The 26,926-nt window shown below is 44.9% G+C and overlaps 1 protein-coding gene across 1 annotated transcript; it reads right to left on the bottom strand.

Moving 5' to 3' along the window:
• Positions 1-17,259: 17,259 nt before the first annotated feature.
• Positions 17,260-25,347, bottom strand: Lypd8 (LY6/PLAUR domain containing 8). The gene is made up of 5 exons (XM_021177442.2): positions 25,293-25,347; positions 24,820-24,933; positions 22,887-23,045; positions 20,701-20,835; positions 17,260-17,693 (listed from the first exon to the last, which is right to left on the bottom strand). Exons 1-5 carry the CDS (start codon positions 25,345-25,347, stop codon positions 17,371-17,373), a joined length of 786 nt encoding a protein of 261 aa, XP_021033101.1. The 3' UTR covers positions 17,260-17,370.
• Positions 25,348-26,926: the final 1,579 nt, after the last annotated feature.

Consider the following 26,926-nt stretch of genomic DNA (forward strand, 5'->3'; position numbering starts at 1 on the left):
GTCACAGGTCCAATGGACTCAAGATAAATACTCCTGTCAATCAACAGCCTAAGCGTCCCCACATACTGCTTATACCGGAGTGGGAAGTTCCAAATGTAAAATTCTCCCTCCAGCTCCTACACTTTAACTTCTGTCCCTAGTCTTTATCTGTCCCAGCAGATTTCCACTCAACGGACAGAGACCGTCGGGAATCAGCTGCAGACTACAAACTGCTCCAAAATCAGAAAGCCCTAAACTTTCTGAAAGCTGATAAAAGCCAGTCCTATCTATGTGATTGATTCCTGTCTCTCCATGTGGGTCAACAAAGCAGATGTTTCTGATGAAGCCCCACCTAGCCCCGACCACCCGTTACTTAAATCCCCTCCTGGCTTTTGACCAATATTCCATCTTTCCTGACGCTTGAAAACAACACCTGAGAAGCTGAGAAACAGTTACAGAAGAGACTGCCTCATCTCTTATCCTCAACAAAAGGCTGGAATGTTAGGTCCAAAGGAAACTAGTTCCCCTCTACCAGAATGTTATTATATGGCTTTAGAAATATGAACAAGCCATCCACCAAGAGTCAAAGGTTTGACTCAGAAAACAACTCAAGAGGAGGAATGTGATAGGTTAACATTACATTAGGTTTTAATTACTATGCTTAAGTGGGGTGTGTGTGTGTTTGTGTGTGTTTGAGTGTGTGTGTGTGTGTGTGTGTATATATATATATATATATATATATATATATATATATATATGCCTTTAACATGTAATTCCCTAACTTGTACAGGCTATACCTTGGCAGCCCACATTCCTTTTTTCCCAGAAATTGAAGATTATTCTTAAATTGGCTGATCTTATAAAATTTGCTGTTCTTGAAAGATAATATTAGATCATAAGACTAGCTGATACTTCTGCTTTTGTAATCAGACTTGCTCACTCTGCTCAAAAAGATAATTGCAAGATCCAAAATTATAACTTTATGCAGTTTGCCTTTATAAGCCCTGGGGCTACTATGGCTAGGTGCTGTATCTTGGGCGCACTCTCAGGTGCAGACTTGGTGCCTGGTCCCCGGTATGAGGACCTCAATAAGAATCCTCCTTATGGTCATAGTGAATCTCTGAATGATTCATCACAACCATGCACTGTGAGGCCATCCTGGGACACACAGTGAGTTTTAAGAAGCCAGCCAGGGCTACATGGAGGATTCACATCTCAAAACACACACACACACACACACACACACACACACACACACACACACACACACATCAATAGAATATTTTAAAACATAACATCAAAATGTTACAGGAAGAGCTAAACCAACACAAGAGAGCAGAGCATGTCCTCCAAAAACGCCCGCTGTGGGCTCAGAGGATGACAGAGATGCCCACAAGCGTTTGTGTTGGAGCCTTTAATCCAGTGGAGGGGGCATCCATGCCCATGCCTACACTGAAATAGGATAGCTACTTTGTTCTAGCTTCTGCCTGGAAAGGACACTAGCAATCCTTAGACTGAACAGTAAGGACACCCATTCACCAGCTCAGTGCACTTTCAAATTACTCCTGACAGTCCAGGTTCGTATCTGTCCAGAAGGCTCATTGCCAGTGATTGGATGTGAGCCCAGGCCCATAAAAACAAGACTTCGATCAGCAGATTCTGAAAAGAGAAAATGGCATGTGTAATGAGGGCAGAGATGGACCAACCACACCACCTTCAGAGTGGAGCTGAAAGTTTCTTTTAAGACGTAAAAGCAAGTTTAGAAAAGTTGACAAAGAAGATAACTATTATAAATGATCTAATCAGGTGATTATCCTTGACCCTTTACTGAAACTTAAACTCTCTTTTCTGGTTGTTTCCGGGTCATTCGAAGTCAACTTTCACATCCTGGTTCCTCACTGTGTTCTCCGGGCACCACTACACACTGAGGGCATCTCACCCCACACTTCTCCTGAGAGCACAGAGTAATTCCATTGCAAGGCACAGGCAAACAAGCAGGTGTTATATTCATTTACACTTGGCCTAAAGCCGCCACTATAGGTAGCAAACTGTCTCCTACATTATTACATAAATAAATTTAACTGAATTGAAGGCATATTCTTTTATTTGTACAGACTTTTTAAAACTTGTTTTTAGGTCAGCGTACTAGGTGATGGGCTCCATCGTGTCACCTTTACCCTTATACACCATTATACTCTGCTCTCCTTCATTTCCCTCTCCCAGTGCCCCCTCGGTGACCTTTCACTCTGCCCCCCTCCCTCAGTTACTTTCTTCCCAGTTAGTCTCCTCATCTGATTTCCTATGACACGACGTATCTCATTGCCATGTCTAGGTACCACTTTCTACAATCTCTTTCTTCCCTCTCTCGGTCCCTCTTCTAATGACCAACACACTCACACATATATAAAAACATGCTCATGCATACGGGCACGATGTTAAATTCGTGTTTGACACAGAAAAAAAATCTTCCAGCTGTAACTATGTTCCTGCAAATGGTCTTGCCTAATGGCTGAATAAAAATTCCACTGAGCGTAGGTGCCTCCTTCCCATTCGCTGCTCACCTGTTTAGGGTTATATGAGCAGTTTCCATCTCATGGCTGTTGTGACTAGGACGTGGATAAACACAGGCATACAGGTGTCTCTGCAGTAAATGGGCTTGGTGTCCTTACGGTCGGTATCCAGGCTTGGTAGAGCTGGCTCACATCACGACACCATTTTCAGTTCTCGGAGGACATCCGTGTTGATTTCCCTAACGTCTAGGTTAGTTTCCATTCCTATCAACAGAGAGTGGGTGTGGTTCTTTCTGTGCATCCTGTCAATCAACAGAGAGTGAGTGTGGTTGCATCCTCACCAGCATCTGTTGTCTCTGGGATGGCCCTTCTGACTGGGGTAAGGGACGGCACCTCAAAGTAGCTTGATTTTTCATTTTCCTGATGGCTAAGGATGTTGCGGCCTTTTACAAGTATTTATTGGCCATTTCTTATTCTAGAACTATTGTATTGCTAGCTCAGCTTTTGATTGGATGGGTGTCTGGTTTTTGTGGGATTTTTACATTTTCTTTTTTTAACTTTAAACACTTTATTTTTTATTTTTTTTACATAATTATTTTTATTAGATATTTTCTTTATTTACATTTCAAATGTTATCCCCTTTCCTAGTTTCCCCTCCGAAAATCCCCTATCGCCTCCCCCCTCCCCAGCTCCCCAACCCACCCACTCCCCTTCCTGGCCCTGGCATTCCCCTATACTGGGGCATAGAACCTTCACAGGACCAAGGGCCCCTCCTCCCATTGATGACCGCTATCTGACACACAGCTGGCAAAGCTCATCCAATCCTGCAGCTGCCCCTTCACTATGATGACTGAGTGCTATGCTGTGTTATGTCACCCCAATTTCTAAGTCTTGGAGTCCTTTTCTGTGTTGTTAGGGCTTTTTGTTTGTTTGTTTATGGGGGGGGGGTCCAGAAACTCTGCCTATGTCGCTATCTTGAAAGTTTTTCTGTTTTTCTCTAGAAGTTTCAAAGTTTCATGGTTTTTACCTTAAGGTTTTTTACACATTTTGAATTTTTGTTTTATTTTGTTTTATTTGTTTGCTTGTTTGTTTGTTTGGGGGGGGGAGGTGTAAAGTCAGAAGTGAGAGATATGGATCTAGTTTCATTCATCTAATGTATGTGGTAGTTTAAATGAAAATGCCCCGCCCCCCATAGGCTCACAGATTTGAATGCTTGGTCCCCAGGGAGTGGCACTATTAGATATAGCTTTAGTGAAATGGGTGTGGCCTTACTAAAGGAAGTGTGTCACTGGGAGAGGAGTTTGCGGTTTCAGAAGCCCAAGCCAGGCCCAGGAGCTTTCTCTCTCTCTTTTTTTTTTTTTTTTTTTTTTTCTGCTGCCTGTAGATCCAGATGTAGACCTCTAAGCACCATGTCTGCCTGTGTGCCTCCATGTTTTTTTCCATGATGATAATGGACTAAATCTCTGAATTGACTAGGACAGCATGGATACCCATGTTCCCTAGAAGCGTTTGTCAAAGAGTCTGTCTTTAAACAGTCTCTTTAAGTGTTAACAGTGTCTACAAGCGTTTGTTAAAGAGTCTTGTCTTCAACTGCTTGCTTAGTCCGCTTTTGACAACTGCATTGAAAAAAAAAAGTATGTGGTTTCAACTGTTTGAATTTACTCTGGGGACCTCTATTCCATCCATCCCATTGGTCAACATGTGTTCTGTGAAAATACCATGTTGATTTTGTTATTATGGCGACTGGATATCCTGTTATCCAATACTGCTCTTTTGCTCCGGATGCTGTGGCTGTTCGGGGTCCTTTATGCCTCTATACCAATGTTGGGTATAAGTTTTAAGTTCTGAGAAAAGTGTTGTTGAGATTTTGATGGGGATTCCATTGAGTCTATAGATTGTATTCAGTAATCTAGAGCTCTTCGGGGTATCAGTTCTGCCCTCCTATACAAGGATGGACTTTTCAGCCATGTAGCTGCCTTCAGCTCAGCCATATTGGTATAAGCTAGTGGGCCTCTCAACCCCTTTGGAAGCTACCTATCAGATAGTTACATTATGACTCATAACAGTAGCAAAATTCTATAAGGTAGCAACTAAATAACTTTATGGATGGGGGTTAGCGCAGCATGAGGAACTGTATGAAAGGGTCACAGTACTGGGAAGGGTGGGAACCACTGGTGTAAGGAATCCTCACTCAGGTGCTGAAAGCAACCCCAGGAAACTCACTGTTTCACCAAAGCTGATTTGTGCAGAATCACTTCTTCTCGCGCTGTTGGTTTCTCTCTAGGGTGAGTGGACTCCCTAGACATGAATTGCTCATGTTTCCCCAGGAAAAGCCAGACAACACTTGACTGTTGCGAACAGCCCTGGCTGAACCCAGGAATGAAGACTTCTCTCTGAGAGCCTGATTTTAATTCTTTTGCAAGATAAACACATCTAATATACAGCACAGCGCCTATTACTGATAACCCCACAGGTACCCCTGAAAATCTGTTGAAGAGACAATCCATGCTAAAGGCTTTCATCAGAATTTAGCAATAGGATCTGCAGTAAGGGGAAAAAAATGAATTCAAACAGAATCTCATTTTCATATTGTGACGTGAGATACTTCTTACTCTTTCTGTGAGCAGGATAGTGACTGTGAGTGTTTGGTGTGAGTATATGTCGGGCAAAATCAATGATACTTTTAATCATTAGCTTGCAGCAAAGTGATTAAGCCTTTGTTGAACAGATTAAAATCTATATTGAACGGGAGGCATTTTGCCTATGGTTAAGATGAGTGGATCTGGGGTTGAGGAGACGTCTTGGGGTAAAAGCACTTGCTGCACAAGGATGGAGATCTGAAGCCTTTGAACCACATAAGGCTGGACATGTGTGGCACACGTGTGCCCGCATTCTCCTCTCTCTCTCTCTCTCTCTCTCTCTCTCTCTCTCTCTCTCTCTCTCTCTCTCTCTCCCTCCTTCCCTCCCTCCCTCCCTCCTTCCCTCCCTCCCTCCCCCCGCTCTCTCTCTCACACACACACTGGATTAAAGGCTCTCACACAAATGCTTGTAGGCATCTCTGTCACCGTCTGAAGCCACAGCAGGCGTGTTCAGTGAGGACCCTCTGCTTTGTTCTTGTTCCGTGACTACCTCTACAGTGAACTCTTTAACAATGCCTAGGAGCCACCCTTGGTCCTAAATTGAGGAGCAACACACTCATGGCTTCACTCAGGTAGACTTGGGTGGGACTGTTTCTTTGGTCTGCACCAGCACACTTTCTAGGTGAACAGACACTTGTTCAAATCTCTTCAGGTAACACATCCCCAGTGGCTCCTCCCGGTGTTTTCCAAGAAGTACATCTTGGGGTATATGTGTGAGCTCTTAGAAAGCACCATGTTGTCATGACTCCTGTCATGATCTGCATATTCTATTTTATATGAGCACATTGGCACTTTATTCTGAAGGAAGTAATATCCACAAGCTGGAATCACCTGAGAAATAAGAACCTCAATTGAAAAAAATACCTCCCTCAGATTCACCTGAAGGCAAAAAATAGGAGGAAAGGTGTTGGTATCAGGACCTCCGAAACCTGTGACATCACATAGGTGACCCGCACACCTGTTGCCAAGGCAACAGCCACCATATTCCCAGAATCCACTTGGCTCACCTCCCACCTTTACCTGCGACTATATCACCATCCATATATAAAGAAAGCCCCCCCCCCATATCTCTCTCTCATCCCCGCTTCTCTTTCCACAGTCACCTTGCCCCCCCCCCCCCAATAAACCTCACGTGAAACTGTTTGGCCTGGTGTGGTCTTTCTGAAACCGCCTGAAGGTCATAGCAAAAGGGAAACAAACTGAACCGCTGCACACAGTTCAACAGCTCCCCCTAGCGGCGTGACTCCCAAGGATTCTTCCACACAAATATAAGTACAGGGACAAACTGCATCTACAGGGTGGTGACAGCAGCTTAACTTACAGGCAGATGGAGCCAGGGCTTCAGAGAACTGTAAACTGAGATAGAAAACCATCACATCTCAAGAAAAAAAAAATTCTCCTATTGCCTTGTCCCTGCCCCACTCCACCCTGACAGGCTGCTTTGCGACAGGCAAAGCTTGGGGGAGGAGGGGATTGCAAAGGAGACTGAGATTGAGTCGAAGCCACTGCCAAGCAAGACCAAGTCAGCCCTAAATTGAAAAGTGGTCAGAGTCCGGGTATATCTGATGGACTCCTATTAGATGTCTCTGTCAGTGTAATCAGACAGAAGGATTCGATGTCTAAGAAAGGCTAAAGAAGTACTAGGGGTGTGTGTGTGTGTGTGTGTGTGTGTGTGTGTGTGTGTGTGTGTGTGTGTGTGTGTGTGTGTGTTGAAAACCATTTAATCCAGAAAGAAGGCATGAGGCAGAGGAAGAAAGAAGAGAAGAAGGGAAAGAGAAAGAGGAGGGAAAGCAGGGAGGAGGAAAAGGGAGGGGAGGAAGAAAGGGAAGAGGGAAGAAGGGGAGAAGAAGGGAGAAAGGAGCTGCTCATCCTTGGCACCTCCAACAGACCAAGAATCGGTCTCACCACCCCCTCTCACTTACTTTGCTTTTTGAAGCAAAGAGTTTGAGAAAGTGTTTTGATATGGATTTGAGGTCATCAATACACAGACAGAGACATATAAGGACAGTGGCTGGTGCTTCACAATACATGTGGGCATCTAAGAGAGCCATGGTGACTCACCTTAACAATAGTTATACACATAGGATAGCATTACTTCCTTATACACCGTTTATAGGACTTAGACTGTTAAAGCCTGTTGGAACCCTGTTCTTAGTAAGTGAGCTCTAAGGTTTATGGGCTGCCTTCTACATATTTATAGGCTGGTGATATAAAAACACAACTCAACAACAGCATTGTTCCTGTAGGTAGGTCACAAGGCAGTGGTGAGTGCTTTCATGCGCATGGCCTACACGTTGTTCATGAAAGCCTCTTTTGTTTTCCCTGGTTTTCTATCCTGTCTCAGTTTCTCCTTCTCTTCATCTTAAGGGCTGATGATAGTTGAAACTCCTTGTCCTGAGGTTTCTGTTTGATTTTTGTTTGTTTTTATTTTTTTTTTTGAGATGTGTGTGTGTGTGTGCCATTTATGTTTGTACTCACAGAGTCCAGAAGAAGGAACCAGATCTCCTGGCCCTGGGGTCATAGGCACTTGTGAACCCCTGTACGTGTGTGCCAGAATCCTCCACCAGGCATCTACCAGAGCTGCAAGTGTTCCTAACTGCTGAGCCATCTCTCCAGCCCCCTGAGGCTCCTTCAGGCTTGAGAGGAATACAGATGTTGCTTATACAGGATTGAAAGTCTCCATCTGCCTAGTCTAAAGAGGCACCGAATGCCTGTGTTTAGGTAACAAAGGATCAAAATAATTACATGAGAATTTGAGAGAGATTTCAGCGGTGAGACAGCAAATCATACAAACTGCAAAGCTTACAGCAGATTTTCATGTTTAATTCAAGATTAGCATAAAAAAATGAGACATCTTTCTCCCATAAAGACCTGCAGATGATACTTAGAAATCCCCAAAACTGAAGTAAAAATCTGGCAGATTTAACTCGAGCATAAAGATCCGGAACAGATGACACATCACCCATGCTGTCAGATAGACACACACAGAGCTCCCTCTTAATAACAGCAAAGATCCCCCTGTGCTGTCAAACACCAAGCACTGTGTGCTGCTTCTTAATAAGGAAGGCAGATCTGCATGCTAAGGTGGATTTGCCTGAGAAGCTTCACAAAAAGAGTAAAATTTTGGCAGAGTATTTGGTATTGAGGGGCACAGATCATCTTCAACATTTTTCAGAACTGATATTTGGATTTGATAATCATCAATGCTAAGAAAACCCCTGAGAGGACCAGCTTCCAAACTGCAGTCCTCTACCTACCACTAACACGATGTACACAACACATCTCAAGAACCATCTATACCTCTCCTGACCCCATAGAGCAGGCATTGTGTGTTCCATTGTTCCCGTGGCACAGGTTGCAAAGCTAAGACATGAGAGGTAAGAACCAAGGTTGAAATTGAGAACCATACTTTCAGATTTTAAAGGTCCAGTCCCTGACCACTGAGCAAGAATGCTTCTGATGTATATAGCTGGAAGAGATGCACCTGGGTAAACCCCCACAGGCTGTGTGTCTGGGATCTGGCCAGTGAGAAATAAACACAAATTGTGGATGTTACTGCCAACTCTGTCTCCTCAGGATCAGGCATGCTGCACTGACCCTTAGATTCTTTCTCCCTCCCCCTCCCCCTCCCCCTCCCTCTCTCTCTCCCCCTTTCCCTTTCCCTTTCCCTCTCCCTCTCCCCCTCCCCCTCTTCTCTCTCTCTCTCTCTCTCTCTCTCTCTCTCTCTCTCTCTCTCTCTCTCTTTCTCTCTCTCTCTCTCTCTCTCACACACACACACACCAGAGAACGACATGCATAATATTTATTGAGTATTTTAAAAGTCACAGGGGATGGTGGTATAGAAAGATCTTGGCCTCTTTACTCTCAGAGAAGAACTAACTGGTCAGAAAAACTACCCAACCAAGACCATCTGGTAGGTAGCACCTTCACTGACTGGCCAAGGATAAGCAAACACAACCCACTGGTATCAAATGCCTCCTTAAACCCACAGCATTGCCAAAAAAAAAAAAAAAAAAAAAAAAAAGCATGACTTCTATAAGAAAGTTCAGAGACAGGCTCAAACTGAGAGACCTTTTAGAAAACAGTTGACAGGTAACATTCTTAATTATCAAGGTCTTGAAAGATCCCAAAACTATCATTGAATGGAAGAGAAACACAAGATTCATTGTAGAGAACTAGAAAGAAGACCTGAAAGCAAACATTAGAGAAACCTGATAAAATTACAAATGAAATGGGCTGGCTGGTGAGGCCTGCTCCTTTTAGCATAACTATATCCATTTTATATTTAGTCTCTGTTTGGTTCATAAGATGAAATTAAGTTCAGGTTCTCAGACTCCTCTTCCCAGAAGTAATTATCCATAGCTGACACTGAAACAGTCTCCTAAAAGGTCATAACAACACTATGGTTGTATTACTTAGGCTCTGTTATCTCAGTGCTCTGAAACTCCCTTGTTCATCACTCATCTACCACCCCTCTTACCTCACTTAGGGCCAATCAGCTTAAAAGTCAGCTGATAATACTTTGTCTAGTTAGCCAAAATGTTAGCCTCCACCCTTGCCTTCTGAACTTCTGAACTTGGGTTTTCCTATAAAAAGCCTGCCCTAAGAACAGACTAGTACCACAATTAGGTTCCCTTGTCCTTTTTTGTGGTCCTGATTAATCAGTCATGGTATATGTGTGTTCAATAAACTATCCTTGCTTAACTGAGATTGGTGTTCCTATGGTGTTTGTGTGGTGATTCCTGAACCCCCAACATTGGCCAATGATACCGTTCCAATGCTCATTTCCTCTTCAGTGCTGTATTGAGGTGATGTGAGATGCAGACCTAAAGAGAACCTAGCATGATGGCTAACTTTAATTGTCAACTTAACACAACCCAGACTCACATGGAAAGAGGGTGTCAATAAGAGGTCATCTATATTGGGTTGGTCTGTGGATATGTCTAAGAGAGATTGTCTTGATTGAGTCAACTGATGGGGAGACCCAACCCACCATCCTAGGAAGGGAGTCTTGAGCCGAGAGTGGAGAAATTGAGCTGAGTACAAGCAAGCAATAAAGTAAGGTGTATGCATACATTTCTCTCTGCTCTCGATTGTAGATGTGGTAGACCAGCTGTCTGAAGCTCCTGCCCTTCAGTGATGGACCATAACTTGGAACTGTGATCTAAAAACAAATCCTTTATTCCCTAAATTGTTCCTTTTGTCAGAGTATTTTATCACAGAAACAGAAATTAAACTTGAGCAAAAATCTATCCTGAGGAAGTGACTTTGTTGCTGTAGTAGATTTGACTATATAGCTTTTATGCTTTGGACTGTTATAGAAAAAAAATGAGGGCATTTGGCACATTGGGCTAGAAAAGCCACTGGATACTGGAAGCAGAGCAACAGGACATTTTAGTGACAACTTGGAAGATAAAAATTCTGTAAGAAACATACAAAGTTGAGATCCAGATCATGGGTTTTAGAGAATATCTAAGACTCTATCAGGAACGGGATGCAGTCATTCTGTGTGGCTAAGACTGTGTATGTGCTGGTCAAATTGGGACTGAAAAGGCAGCTATGACGATCATAGAAATCAACACCACTGGAATGAAGTTCTTAGCTTCAATGGAGCAAAGAAAAGTATTTCCTTAGGGTCAGCACACAGATCCCGGTGTGTGTGTGTGTGTGTGTGTGTGTGTGTGTGTGTGTGTGTGTGTGATCTAAGAGGGACAGGCCACATCTCAAGCTGGCAGCAGATCTTGGAGATATAAGGGTCATCCACATGGTACCAGTTATGAAAGCATAAAAGATAACAAGATTTAGGGCATCATGGAGAGGAGCTCAGAAGATGCTAAGGTCATGTAAACCTGCTGGTATAGAGCTGAGCTACCCTACAAAGAGAAGCTGCATGTGTTGCAGGTGTCAGAGATGAATGGGTGGGGCCAGAGCTGGATGGATGGGGCCTCCTAAGTCCTTTGGAGCAAAACTCCATTAGGAGCTTCAGATACCAGACTTTGGACCCACAAGATCTGGAATGTGCCCTGCTGGGTTTTGAGTTTATTTGTATCTAATTGTTTAACAGGACCCAAGACTTTTGTAGATCCCAAGACCTTCATACAACTGATGCCATATTAGAGACACCAGTCTGACCTTAGAATCTAGCATGTAGGCTCCAACACCTGACAAAATGGGAACAAAGACCTAGCCAGGATCTGGGAAAGCCCCTAAATGTATCAACCTTGCTTTTTGGCTCCTGTAATTTTGCTTCTTCCTAACCAAAGTGTGTCAACCAGGATGTGGGTTTTGTGCATAAACAGAAATTAATAGGGAGACTTGGGGCTACCTATTTTGAGCAAGTTCCCTTTGTAATCTTCCAGCTGGCAAATGAGGACTTCCTGTTGGCTTTAGGGGTCTGTGCTCTTTAAAGGAGTTGCCTCATGACATTCTGGAGACCCCAGCAAGATTCCCAGGGACACTAGGGCCTCAGTTCCCCTGGGCTGATTGCACAAAGAACTGGCATTTCCTAGGGAGTATGCACCCCGAGACATTCCAGAACCCCAGGAACCTCTCCCACTTCTGCTCCAGATGCCTCCACCCTAAACAGGAAGCTACAGAAAGTCACCTGGATCTGTCCTCTCTGGAGGTGAGTCTGTTTCTGACACCTGCGGCATAGGGCACTTATGAAAGTCTGGACCCAGCCCTAGTTCCAGCATCTAGGATTCACAAGAGACATCATTTAAATCTGGGTGGTGGCTACCTCTGGTTGTCCTTACTATGTGTCTTTCTGCATTTAACCTCTGTGTGTTTCTGTCAGGTCTATTGGTTGACAAAACAGATCTAAAATGGAAGGGGAAATGAGCCATTCTGGTACCATGGTGGCTGCTGCTCCTGTGATAACACACAAATGTCTGTAACTCCTGTTCCAGATAATACAATTCCCTCTCGTGGCTTCGGCAGGCACTGGAGGCATTCATGTCATACACAGACATGCTTTCAGGCAAACATCCACACACCCTCAGACATCACAAATACAGTAGGCTCATGTCTGTAAGCATCCTGTTGATGGGCATCGTGGGACCAATTACTTCTGGAATCTTGACAAGTGCAACAGTTGCTGGGGTCTATAGAGCAGCAGGGAAGGAAATGATCCCCTTTGAAGCCTTCACCCTGGGCACTGGGCAGATGTCCTGCATAGTGGAAGTCTCTTTTTTATGGATTTCAGCTACTCTATAGCATACACCCTTTCACTGTGATGTCATCCCCTGCATCTTATAGACTCCTCAAAAGGAATGGACAGTGTCATGGTTTCTTCATTCCTCAAATGGAAGCAACATAGGAGGCCTGAGAGTGCGAAAACCACCACAGCCCTTTCCTCTAATTGAAGCTCCAGAAATTAAAGACCCTTGTGGGCACCCATCATTCTCAGCCAAGACAAGATCCTTGGCTTTTCTTCTTTTGTGGCAACTTAAGAAGTTTTACACACACACACACCGTCACCTAAGCCAGCAATGCCTTGGAGTCTGCATCCTTCCTTCGAAAAACTGTATGTATCATGGCCGTTTCCTAGCAAAGGTGGAGAATGCTGCTTGAGTTCAAGGGAGCAGCCAGCACTGTACACACCATACTGAAAGCTTAGGACCCTGGCAGTAAAGCAAAGCTGGCTTGGGTTGGTTGATAACAAACTGGTGGCATGTAACAGAAAGAAGAACTGAAGTAGAGTTCAAAGCAACAGCTTTGGTTCCACCCACTGTCAAAAGTAGGTGACCACTGAGAATGTGACATGTTATGAATAACTAGCTTGACCTCTGATTATTTAATATATTTCAAGAAATGTGAATTTATCATTTGATCAAAATAAGCTAATAAGCTAATTGAAGTGGGGTTTTGGCTTTTTTGTTTGTTTTTTGTTGTTGTTGTTTTGTTTTGTTTTGTTTTGTTGTTTTAAGACATGAATGAAGTCTTGCTTTGTTGCCCAGGCTGGCCCAAATTCCTGGGCTCAACGCATCCTCCTGCCTCAGCCTCCTGAGTTGCTGGGGTAATAGGCATCACTGTCATGCCTGATCAAGGTTCTTTTCCCAAAGAATGTCCATGACACCTTGTCATTTTTGTTTTGTTTTGTTTTTTTTCGAGACAGGGTTTCTCTGTGTAGCCCTGGCTGTCCTGGAACTCACTCTGAAGACCAGGCTGGCTTCGAACTCAGAAATCCACCTGCCTCTGCCTCCCAAGTGCCGGGATTAAAGGCGTGTGCTACCACTGCCCGGCTGTACCTTGTCATCTTTAACCCTATCCATTTTATTCACCACCACTGAAGACACACAGACTTTCTTAAGTGACTTGACTTGAACTTCAAAACCGGTAGGCTAGGATACTCTTTGGGCATTCAGTCACAGATAAGATACTTGCAAGATTCTGTTAGAGTTGTTCTTGGTGGTTTTCGTTGATTTGATGAGTCTGTGCTTGTGCCGTGTGCTGAGGGGCCAGTGGCTATTGGTTTTCCTCACAGTGTGTTTACCTAGCAGTGGCTCCTTAGCCTGCTCTTCCAGTATTTGCATAGCCACTACCAGAAAGTGCCTAACAGTTCCTCTTCAGACACAACCCCTCCGGCCTTATTTTTCTTCAAGAGAATTGGTATCCTTAAAGAGTAGTGGTAGTTCTTAACTCAATTTTAGCTATTTTAATTTTTAATTCTACTGCCTAACTTTGTTTTTCCTTAAGAAGGCCTCCAACCTGTGACCTTCAGAAGGGGAGTGCAGAATCTAAGCACCTGTCATCAATTCAACAGTTTTGCAGAAGCTACAATAAAATACATAAAATACAACAGTCGTGTTGTCACCTGTTTTCAAAGTAGCTTCTGGTGATTAACAGATATTTTTAAAAGAGAATGCTCATTGTGAGATTAAAGCTGTATCTTAAAGCAAAAAAATAAAAATTAAAAAAAGATTATGGTTTAAAAGTGTTGTGTTGTATGTATGTCAAGCTGACAAAATGTGGGATCTGATGATTGGCTTTAACTATCAGCTCAATTTAGAACAACCAGGGAAGAGGGTCTCCATGAGGCATAGTCTATATTAGGTTGGCCTGTAGGTATGTCTTGTTGTGTGTTGGGGAGAGGGGGTTATCTTAAGTAACTGATATGCAAAAACACATTCCACTATGGGTGGTGCCATTCCCTTGGCAGGGGGTCCTGAACTGTATGATAAGAAATCAAGGTGATGCTGTGTATATATGTTTCTCTCTGTTCTTAACTATGGATGCCATATGACCAGCTGCTTCACACTCCTGCTGCTGTGGAACTGTGGTCTGAAATAAGCCATTTGTCTCCTAGAGTGTGTGTGTGTGTGTGTGTGTGTGTGTGTGTGTGTGTGTCTGTGTCTGTGTCTGTGTGTCTGTGTGTGTGTGTTTGTGTGTGTACATGTCTGTATATATATATATATATGTATATATATATATATGTGTGTGTGTGTGTGCCTGTGTGTGTGTCTGTGTGTACATGTCTGTGTATATATATCTGTATGTGTGTGTCTGTGTGTGTGTGTGCCTTTGTGAGTGTGTGTCTGTGTGTGTGTGTGCCTTTGTGAGTGTGTGTGTGTCTGTGTCTGTGTGTGTGTGCCTGTGTGTGTGTCTGTGTGTGTGTGTGCCTTTGTGAGTGTGTGTCTGTGTGTGTGTGTGTGCCTTTGTGAGTGTGTGTGTGTCTGTGTGTGTGTGCCTGTGTGTGTGTCTGTGTGTGTGCCTGTGTGTGTGTCTGTGTGTACATGTCTGTGTATATATATATCTGTATGTGTGTGTCTGTGTGTGTGCCTTTGTGAGTGTGTGTGTCTGTGTGTGTGTGTCTGTGTGTGTCTGTGTGTGTGCCTTTGTGAGTGTGTGTGTCTGTGTGTGTATGTGTGTGTGTGTGTGTGTGTGTGTGTGTGTGTGTGTGTGTGTGTGCCACCCACCACCACCACCACCACCACCCCGAGCACGCACGCAGCAACAGACATGAATCTGGAGCACTGGATGATGGCACTCCTGGTTTTGTAACTTTTCAGTTAACATGAAATTCAAAATAAAAAGCTAAAGTGGGCCAGAGAGACTGCTCTATGGTCAAGAGCAATTGCTGCTCTTGCAAGGGACCTGGATTCTCATCCCAGAAGCCACATCAGGCTGTAACATCATCACCTGTAACTCCAGCCTCAGAGGATATGGCACCCTCTTCTCTGTGAGCACTGTATTAATGTGAACACACACACCATACATACATACATACATACATACATACATACATACACAGATACATACATACACACACACATGCACACACCATGTACACAGAAATCATAAAAATTAATGGTTTTAAAGATCTAAAGTAAGTCAGAACCAGCACAGTGATGTGTGCCATTATAGCCCCCATGGTGGCTTGCTCCAGCTTCATTGTCAGCAGCTCTGAACAGTAAAAATCCTTGTTGGTTCACACCTTTTGATTTCGTTATTACAGAAAACCCTATTTATCCAAAACCAGTCCAACACCCACCTTACTATTAACTTGAACCATCCAAGCTTGGGCCTGAGTGGCTGTCTTGTCCCCTAGGTATCTGCTTTAGAATGGCTGACCAGGTTCAACTCCCTTAAGTGAAGGGACCAGGGCTTTCTGTGGCTATATTACACCCTGCCCAGTACATCCTCCTAATTCCAGGCTCTGAGCCCCCTGTCCTCTGTCTTCATGAAGATTTGATCATTTAACCAGTGGGAGCAGCCTGGTCCTCAGAAGTCCTTCTGCATATTCCCTTCTTGTTCTTCATAGTGACATTTTTTTTCATTTGCTGTGGGCCTCTGGACACAGCCAGGACAATTGATGAATACAAGATTGAAAAGCTGCTAAACTTCTGTGTTGGTATCAGGAACAGCACAGGACATGACAGGGCTCAGCTAGGGTACTTCCTTCATGGAACTATATAGGCAGTAGCAGGTGAGATGCTGTAGTGCAGGGATGCTGGAGTGCAGGGATACTGGAGTACAGGGATGCTGGAGTGCAGGGATGCTGAGTACAGGGATGCTGGAGTACAGGGATGCTGGAGTGCAGGGATGCTAGAGTGCAGGGATTATGGAGTGCAGGGATGCTGAAGTACAAGGATACTGGAGTTCAGGGATGTTGGAGTGCAGGGATGCTGGAGTGCAGGGATGCTGAAGTACAGGGATGCTGGAGTGCAGGGATGATGGAGTGCAGGGATGCTGGAGTACAGGAATGCTGAAGTGCAGGAATGCTGAAGTACAGAGATGCTGGAGTGCAGGGATGCTTAAGTACAAGGATACTGGAGTTCAGGGATGTTGGAGTGCAGGGATGCTGGAGTGCAGGGATGCTGAAGTACAGGGATGCTGGAGTGCAGGGATGATGGAGTGCAGGGATGATGGAGTACAGAAATGCTGAAGTGCAGGGATGCTGGAGTACAGGGATGATGGAGTGCAGGGATTATGGAGTGCAGGGATGCTGGAGTACAGGGATGATGGAGTGCAGGGATGATGGAGTGCAGGGATGCTGAAGTACAGGGATGCTGGAGTGCAGGGATGTTGGAGTGCAGGGATGCTGAAGTACAAGGATACTGGAGTACAGGGATGCTGAAGTACAGGGATGTTGGAGTGCAGGGATGCTGAAGTACAAGGATACAGGAGTACAGGGATGTTGGAGTGCAGGGATGCTGAAGTACAGGGATGCTGGAGTGCAGGGATGATGGAGTGCAGGGATGCTAGAGTGTAGGGATGATGGAGTGCAGGGATGATGGAGTGCAGGGATGCTGGAGTACAGGAATGCTGGAGTGCAGGAATGCTGGAGTACAGGAATGCTGAAGTGCAGGGATGCTGGAGTACAGGGATGATGGAGTGAAGGGATGCTGGAGTGCAGGGATGCTGGAGTGCAGGGATGCTGGAGTACAGGGATGCAAGTAGAAGGTACCAGAAAAGCCATGGATTTAGCTTCTCAGACGCAAGATGGACCAGGAACAGAGACATCATTGAGTCCCGAGGCAAAGAAGCACCTATCTCCAAAGCAAAGACCCCACCTCCACCCAGAGATGAGAAGGGCTGATCAGTGAATAGCAACCAGCCCCAAACATATCAGAACAGATTGTCTAGACTTCAAGCAACACTTTAATAAAGGAGATACTGTGGCTGCTAGCATTGCCTGGAGTCCTGTGACTTCCAACCCACTGGACAGTCTAACTGGAAGGTATATGAAGAGAAAGGTGTTGACACCCATGGGATACTGGATGGAGCAGAGCCCAGGAACCTCAGAACAGCAGCTTCAGAAGGAGGAGGCTGCCGAAGATAGAGAAGGTGAAGGAAGCTTTGATGCCCATGCTAGCCTGTGAAGTAACAGGCGCGGGGGGAGTTTTGATGCCTGGTTGGGTAATGTTGATACTTGGTGGGGTATCAGAGGCGAGGGAAGTGTTGGTGATTGGTGGGATAGTGGTGGTCAAGTTGGACTCAGTGGGCTGCGTACATTCAACCGACTTGAAAACAAACTCTCCAACTGTCGTGTTCCCAGTGGACAGGAATTGACAAGTAGACTTGCTGATATCGGAACAGCCCTTCAGCTCCACTCTGCCAGACCCTGAAGAAGTAAATGAGACAATCAGAACTCTGCACAACCCTCTGCCCAAGTCCCAGCCCATGCAGTTATTTATCTGCAAGGAGTTGAACAGTGTGCAACAGCCCCTTGACTCCTGGAAGCCATCTTTAAGGAAGAAGTCCAGAGTTAAGAATACCACATAGTAGTAGTCCAAGAACTATGGAGGTCAGAGTTCAGGCCCCTCCTTACCAACCCCAAAAACAACTGAGGCTGTGAGAGGTGGGTTGCAAACCCAGACTTAAAGGAGAGCTGGGAGGTAGTTCTTGGATGCCCGTCTCATACTCCTGTGCAGCTGTCCGGGGGAAAAAAAAAAGCCAAAATCAAACCAGGTACAGTGGTGCACACCTGCAAATCCAGTACTTGGCAGTCTGTCCCAGGAAGACCATGAGTTCAAGGCCAGCTATGTGGCAAGACTCTATCAAGAAAAATACAAAAGGGAGGGAAGGGCAAAAGAAGGGAGAGGGAGAGAAAGAGGAGAGAGGGAAGGAGGAATCAAAAGGCAAAGGCAAGCATGGGTGACAGGCTCAGGGTCCGTTCTTTCTCTCAACTCTCCATTCCAAAAGGAATGAGTCCCTGGGCACCCTGGGCTCCACCCAGCATTTTCTTTTAGAAATCTTACTCCTCTGGATCTGACTTTTTCCTTGAGAAAAAATGAAAAGTGCTCAGGAAATTCTCAGCATCTCTGTCTTAGTTCTGTTTATTTAAACATAGCTTCAGACTCAAGTTGTAGGGAAAGGTCCATGGCTCTTTCAAAGACATAGCTATAACAGCAGCTACTTCTGAGGGGTTGTGCCCCTACGGGGCTGTCAGCTGCAACTCAACTGTCCCTAGGAAACAGGGAGCTCGCTGAGGAGTGAAGGGACTCAGTGCAGTCAGAGTGTATTGTGTGAAAGAGACCACCAAACCCCAAGAAGAAAACAGTTTGCTCTTGCTTCACCCCAGGTACCAGTGCTGAGAGCTGAGACACTCTACATTAGTCAGGACGGTGCTTGACACACCGTGACAAGCAAGAAAAACTCTTAGTTTGTGGTCTACCTGGCTTTGAGCATTCATGAGGCTACATCACCAGGAGACACAGGGATGAGATGAGCATAGAAATTCTTGGCAAAGTACCTTCCAGTACCCTTAACACTAGTAAAAATGACCATCCCACCAAAGGCAATCTACAGGTTCAATGCAATCCCCATCAAAATCCCAACACTATTCTTCAAGGACATGGAAATAAGAAAGGAAGGAAGGAAGGAAGGAAGAGAAAGAGAGAGAGAGAGAGAGAGAGAGAGAGAGAGAGAGAGAGAGAGAGAGAGAAAGCAAGCAATTCTTTGGCACAGCTTCCAAATTAAAAACCAAGGCAGGTTCAAGGCCAGCCTGGTCTACAAAGTGAGTTCCAGGACAGCCAGAGCTGTACAGAGAAACCCTGTCTCAAAAAAAAACAACAACAAAAAATGCCTGGAGCATTTCAAAAGGAAAGTGTGACCTTTGCAGTGAACAAATGTATGTTTTACATGTGTGAGGCCTTTGGGAGACAGAGAAGACAGACAGAAAGACACAGAGACAGAGAAAGGGAGAGGGAGAGAGAGCAGACATTCTGAGATATGAAAGTTTATAGAGGCAGTAAAAAAAAAAAAAAAAAAAAAAAAAAGACCAGTGGCTGCCAGAGAGTTGGGCACAAGAAAAGCCTGAGCAGGTGCTCACAGACATCTTTCAGGACAAGGCCATCCTCTATGTTACACTGTCATGGTGGAATGCACTACATCAGGAGTGATCCTGAGGTTAACTGGGGACAGGTAACAGTGAGCACCTGTGTAGGCTCACCACTGTAGTGAGAGCTTTGACAATGATAGCAATTACACGTGAGCCAGGCAGCAAAGGTACATGGGAGATGTCTGTGCCTTTAACCCAGCTTTAGTGTAGTCCTAAAATAGCTCTTAAAAATAGTTTTAAAGGTTTAAAAAAAAAAAAACAGAATACTTGGATACCCTGAAATCTCTGTGGTTCTAGTTAAGCTTTGAAATTAACATTAAGCAGAAATCGAAAGGAAATTTGTATTTGGGTGCAGGTCTTAAGCTCGTATGAGTCTGAGCTGTTTTTTAGCTGAGACAGGCTAGTTATTGGTTTTTGATTGGTACCTTTTTTTTTCCTTCTTGGATATCACTAGACCACACTCCCAAGAGTTCTTTTAGCCAGGATTGACTCGTTAGCCAGGAAGACATTACACATTCACTTCCGGCCCTGACTCCCGAGACAGCCCCACCCTTGCCCTCCTGTCCTCCTCTCCGCCCACCACCACAAAAGATCAGCAGAGCTCCACTAGAAACTCTTCTAGGAAAATAAGACCAGAGCTACAGGGCGGCAGTGGTCGCCGAACTGTTCCTTTAGCAAGAGACAAACACGCACTGCAAGCTGCCGTCAAGTTGCCCGGGTACTCTGGCAAAATGATGGCCGTTCTCAGGTTACTTTTGTAGAAGAAGAGAAATAACTAGATGGCCCTAGCTGCTCCAAGTCAACACCTCTCAAGATGTAGAAGAAAAGTATATATAGGTATTAAAAACAAAAGTCACAGAGGCAGGCAGATTTCTGAGTTCGAGGCCAGCCTGATCTACAAAGTGAGTTCCAGGACAGCCAGGGCTACCCAGAGAAACCCTGTCTTGAAAAAACAAAAACAAACAAACAAACAAAAAAGTCACACACCTCCACACCTAAAGAACAGTGGCAGTTGAGTAAAGAAGCAACTGCCAGGAGGGCCAGGCAGTCAGATAGCTGAACCTGGGGTGTGACTAGAGAAGGTCAGAAGAATGGCAACCAGATGAAGCCCTAGAAAAAGAGCAGAAGTAGCAACCAGCAGAAGGCTTCCTGGCAGTCTCTAACTAAAAGACGTCCTGAGCTAAACCTCCCTCTGTTTCTGTGATTCCCCAGTTCTTCTGCTGCAGCTCAGCAACTTGAATCTTGTTTCAATATGAGCCCAGTTAAGTAGCTGAAGCTCGAGTCTTACCATTTACCATCTCTGCAATGATGTAGACACATTGTTCTCCTTCGTAACACTTTTGGGGTTTCTCCTCGCAGAGTGTTTTGTTGTGACCATAGCAAGACATGCACTGCATGTCAGTTACGTTCTGTGTTCCGGATTCTGGGTAGAGAAAAGCCGTTACTTAGATTCACGTTATCACACTGTCCTGAGAGGCAGGAACAAGCACGAAGAAAAGCTGCCGGAAAGTCTACATTCCAGGAACCTCAGATCTAGCCCTAAAGACACATGCTTTGCCCAAAGGTTTCCTATGCACAGCTCCTGAGATTCACCCCTGTAGGCCAACCAGGTCTCAAGAATGGTGATCCACAGTGGGGTAGACATAAGCGAGAAATAAAAGAATACAAGCTGTAGTCAATGTTAACATCAGCTGACTGTTTGAAGCCTTAGCCAACAGGTGTCTGATTGCCATTAATTTAAGACTTGTTCTGAGCAGATGAAAATGGTCCATTTTCATATTGTGATAGAGAAAAAAAATGTTTAAATCCCATTGAGAGCGAGCCTGACCCCTAACTGCTTGTGCTTATGATGAGGAACCTCACCATCTCTGCCCACATTGTTTTGTTTTGTTTTGTTTTGTTTTGTTTTGTTTTGTTTTGTTTCTTCTTCCAAATCAGTGCTTTTCAACCTGTGGATCATGACCATCAGAAAAACACATATTTCCATTGGTCTTAGAAACGGCTCAGTAGCAAAGTTACAATTATGAAGTAGCAACAGAAATAAATTTATGGTTGGGGGTTTCAATGGTTGTGGTCCACAGGTTGAGAACTGCTGCTCTAAATGTAGACTTTGATCTAGAAAACCACTTCTCAGACTGTGGTCCAGGCACTCCTGGGTCCTTGAGACCTGCAGAGATTCCAAATGGTTAAAGCCACTTTTATCTGCTTCTCTTACTACTCCTGTCACTTTGTGTGCATGCAGAAGAATTTTCCAGAAGCCCCACATAGTGGATGAGACCCAATCAGATTTAATATACAAGCAAATCTGAGATCCCAGTTTCCTTCTCTCTTCTTTTTTTCTTTTTTTTAATTAGATATTTTCTTTATTTACATTTCAAATGTTATCCCAAAAGTTCCCTATACCCTCCCCCTGCCCTGCTCCCCTACCCACCCACTCCCACTTCTTGGCCCCCAGTTTCCTCCTAAGCCAGGAGTTAAACACTCTGTGAAAAAATATATTGGGGCAGGGCTAAAGAGATAGCTCAGGAATTAAGAGCACAGGCTGCTCTTCCAGAGGACCCGGGTTCAGTGCCCAGAAACCATATGGCATATTACAATTCTATATCTCCAACTCCAGAGGAGCCGACTTTTGCTATGCATGGAGCATATAAATGCACACACATACACGTAATATATATTTTAATAAATACTGTACCTATTCGTATATATGTATATATATACTAGCATATATCATATATTAGTATATCTAATTACATATACACTACTCATTAAATATTTTGGAAGTTACTTCTAAGTAAAACTCTTACTAGTATTAGTATATATATAACTTACTATTTGTTTTTGTTTTTTGAAACAGAGTCTCACTATGTAGACCAGGCTGGCCTTGAACTTGGCTAATTGATTTTCCTTTTGAGTATTTGAATTAAGATCTGTGAATTTGCTTAGCTTTAATTTCTAACTTGGTAGATGTTCCCAGATGGAGACCATATAAACAAAGACTTGGAGAGTCTTCAGTTGTTACTGAGACTTAAAATGTTGCCAGGCACGGAGGCACACACCTGTAATCCCAGCATTAGGGAGGCACAGGCAGGAGGGCTGAGTGAAGGCCATCCTTGGGTCCATAGCAAGTTTGGGGTGAGTCTAGACTGTGGGAGACATTGTGTCAAAGAACTTCTTAGTTGAGGCCCTGAGATCACAAAACTTAAAAATGACCAAGGAGCATTTGCTTTGCTTGCCACAAGAATGGCCCATGAAATCCCTGTCTTCACCAAAGGGAAAGCAGGGTGTTTGACCTGCCTTAGCATCCCCCATGTTTCTTATGTAACTGCTATAAGTCAGATGCTAACGTTATCCAACTGGATGCAGAAGTGCCTGGGCTGGAGACATCCACCCCCAGCCAAGCAAAGCAAGCAGAAAAGCAAGAGTGGAGTGTGAGGGTGTGGCCCAGGACAGGCTGCTGGGCCCTGTACAAACCAGAGTGGGTGGCATTGCAGGATGCTCCTTGGCAGCACTGGCTTGCAAAATGGTATCTTTGGTCATCAAATAGATGGACAGTGAAGGCCACCTCCGTGCTGTTCTTGGTGCAATTCGATGCGGAGCAGAACTTGTTCTGGTACACATGCAGGAACCCTCCTGCAGCAAGGCAAACACAGACGGTTAGCACCCGGAGAAGCTTCCGGGACAGGAGCATCCTGGGAAGACAATGCTTCAGACAGGGACAGACGACCTAAACCTCTGCTCAGCACAGTTTGGGAGAGACTGGAGAAGGATTCTTATTCCAAGAAGAACCCAGCCAGGTGGTAATGGCACATCTTTAACCCCAGCACTTGGGAAGTAGAGGAAGGTAGATCTCTGTGAGTTCAAGGCCAGCCTGGTCTACATAGTGAGTTCCAGGACAGCCAAGGCTACAGAGTAAGACCTTGTCTTGGAAAAAACAACAACAACAACAAACAAAACAAACAAAAGAGAAAACTGCTCCCCATCAGAGAACTCTTTCCTTCCTCAGATTAACAGAGAGATGGGCTAAACTCTGTCATTATACGTGCAACCCAAAAGAGATATATGTGAGCCCAGCACAAAGTTGTAAACTTAGATCTATTAAAAGTTTCAAGATTTTGTTCTTGCCGTTGTTAACTACATCTCTTGTTCTTGAACATGAGTTTGGTGGTGACAATGTTCTATCATGTCAAAAGGTTGGGTAAAATGCTTAGACACGAGGGACACCAGAAAAATGGTGGCCTAATTTAACATATAAACAGCACACACACACACATAGGCCACTAATTTGTCTTAATGTCTCAAAAAGTACTAAAGCAGACACAGTGGGATTTTTGTATATGATTCAACCTCACAGTAGCCAGCTGTGGTTCTTTCCTAGAAACTGCACGAAAATCCAGTCATAGCTATGCAATACGGAAACATCAGCTACATGTGGCTGTTACATTAAATGTGGATTAGTCAAAATAAATAAATTAATGGATTGGGAGTGTGGTTCTGTGGTAGAGTGCCTGTCTGGCACATGCAGAGCCCTGTATTTAATGGCCAGCACCACACAGACACATACACACACACAAACACAAACACATACATACCAACCACCAAAAAACATTAAGTAAAGTTAGCGGGATATGTTGGTATATAATCATAATTCCAGCATTCAAGCAGTAGAGAATGACATCAGCTTCCTCAGTGGTTTTCCACCTTATTATTTTGGTCTGGACCTCATCAGTTTTAGGCTGGCCGGCCATCAAACTACAGGTCCCTCGGGTCTTAGCTGCCCAGATACTGGGGTTAAAGGCATGCACTACCATGCCTAGCCTTTGTCCATAGATGCTGAGTGGATACTCTTGGGTCCTCAGGCTTTGTACAGCAAGCACTTCATTGATTGACCCATCTCCTGGGCGCCCTTGCTTAGATGTCAGCTGTTGTCCTTGCTGCTTTTGTGCATGGAAGATTGCTAAGTACTCTGAGAGATTCCCAGAGATCAGAATGCCTGGGGAGGTATTCACTGACAAAAAAAAAAAAAAAAAAAACATTTGAAAAGATAGGAGCCAGCTGCGGATGGAAGAGATGGCTGGGGTGGGTGGAGAGGATACAAATGTCTCAGGCAAAACACCTTCCTTTTATTCAGCTCTGAGTTGCTCTTGCTGTTTACAAAATGTATCTACAGTGAAGTTTCAATCAATGGAAGTGATTTCCATGACGCCACAGGGCTCATCCGATTGTCTGATTCTGTGCCCATTTTCCTATCCAGCTCCTGCTCACTTCAGCCACTGGGGAGTTGTCCGCATGACCCGGTAGTCTCTCTGCACTGTACAGCCCAGCCCTGTCTCAGGCATCCTTCCTCTGTGCCCACCCTCTTTAGCTCCTACCTCCCACAAGTCCCAGCGACGGCAGCCCCACTCACCTAGAGTGGAGTTGACAGAGGACTCCACACAACTGAAGGACTGCGTACTGCATTCAGTGGCCTGGGCATCACAGGTGCTATTGTACGTATGACACTGTGTACAATTCAGGGAGTCTGAGAGGACAAAGCATTTACAGAATACAGTCAACAGCCAGCAGACATTCACAGAGCACCACGCCTGCAACAGGATAAATATCCAGATGGGACGCCCAACTGTTCTCTAAGGATTCCCGAAATTAACATTGTGAGATGAAGCCACGCCCATAAGTTTTGCCTCGTCATTCACCGTTCCCCGACAGGAAAAATCCAACCCTAACCAACCACAGAGTGGTCTTTCTGAAGGCAGAGTCTTCATGGGTCTTGCGCAACACAACAGGCCAGGTGGTAGGAACCACAGGACGCCAAGAGCAAGAATATTCGGCCGGAGTGGGAAAAAAGCTGTATTGCAAAGGGGGCCGAGTGGCCTCTCTCACCTACAACTGTGATGGCAAATGCCGCAATGACACCAGCGATGAAGACGCCTCTCATGATGCTGGAGTTGGCTTCCCCAGAGGATGGGGCCACAGAGCCTCAAACCTGGAGAGACACAGAGGGCAGCCCGGGGTCTTAGAGGAATGCCTACCACCAAAGAGTGTTTGAAAAACGCTGAAACAGCATTAGTGCTGACTCTGTCCTTGTGTCTGGGGGAAAATATAAACCAGAGTTTTGTATGGGTGCACGGGGCTGTGACTCGTGTCCATGAAGCACCAGGTTGAATTGAGGCTGCAGATGGGCAGACGGGCCAATTTCCAATTCTGCCGGGGCCAAAGTTTGTGCCTATCAGATTTCTGTCACTCCAACAAAATGCCTAAGATGGTCAATTTATAAGGAAGAAAGATTCCCTGTGACTGATGGCTTCAAAAGTATCAGTTGGGCTGGAGAGATGGTTCAGCAGTTAAGAGCACTGACTGCTCTTCCAAAGGTCCTGAGTTCAATTCCCAAAAATCACATGGCATCTCATCTGTAATGGGATTCGATGCCCTCTTCTGGTGTATTTGAAGACAGCAAGCGACAGGACAGTGTACTCATATACATAAAATGAATAAATAAATCTCTTTTTAAAAGAAAGGAAGAAAGAAAGAGAGAAAGAAGGAAGGAAAGGAAAGGAAAGGAAAGGAAAGGAAAGGAAAGGAAAGGAAAGGAAAGGAAAGGAAAGGAAAGGAAAGGGTCCGTCATTTTGACCTATCATATGGACCTGTGTAGAAGGTGTTCGATTCACCTATGGCAGCCAGGAAAATACAAGGAAAGAGGAGAGGGCCCCCATTGTCTCCCTCAATGAGCTAACTTCTTCTAGCCACCCTCCTTAAGGTCCCAGCATCTCAATGTAGAGCTGCAGGCTGATGAGCAGGCCATGGGGCTTTTGAGGGATACTTGAGATTCAAATCCTACCAGGGCCCTAGATAAAGAGCTGCCCTGGGTTCTGAGTCCTCCTCACTTCCCTCTGGTTCTGTATTCCCCTCACCTCTCCCAACATAGATCCTGTGTTCCCTCCCCACTCCAGAGTGCAGTGGGTATTCTCCCTCCAGGGGTCTCCTGCACTCCCTCCCTGGGGTGCTCAAGGTCTTAGCTGCCTCACCTATGCAGACACCCGTGAGCCCTTGCTATGCTTCAAGCCCTTTACACGAACTCATCTGCCCTCCAAGGCAACCCAGTACTATTCTTAGAACCTGGTCAAAATTGAGACAAGAGAAATGCCCTCAAAATCAAGCTCTTCCTCCAGAGAGGTGTCAGAGCTGGGACACACCCGTTCTGCTCTGCCTTGTGACATACCTCAAAACCCCAGACCTGGACACGCCAAAGCTCCTGAGTCAGATTAAAGTGTCACCAATTTCTCAGCACCTAGCATTCCTTACCTGCGATTTGTCTGGATTAGCTCTTGGAGGCTTGCTAGGCTTTTGCCGTGTTTGTTAGGATTCTAGCTTGTGAGTTTCGCTTTGCCCGAATAGCAGCATGACACAGAAAGCAAACATTTGCACGGAGCCCTCCCTGGTTATGATATTATTTACCCTATCAATGGCAGCCATGACCAAATGGGGCTCCTCGGGTTAATCCACTCGAGGTAGATAAT

The sequence above is a fragment of the Mus caroli genome, unplaced genomic scaffold (assembly GCF_978045245.1).
Source record: "Mus caroli unplaced genomic scaffold, Mus_caroli_1 scaffold_13, whole genome shotgun sequence".
NCBI classification, from domain to species: Eukaryota; Metazoa; Chordata; class Mammalia; order Rodentia; family Muridae; genus Mus; species Mus caroli.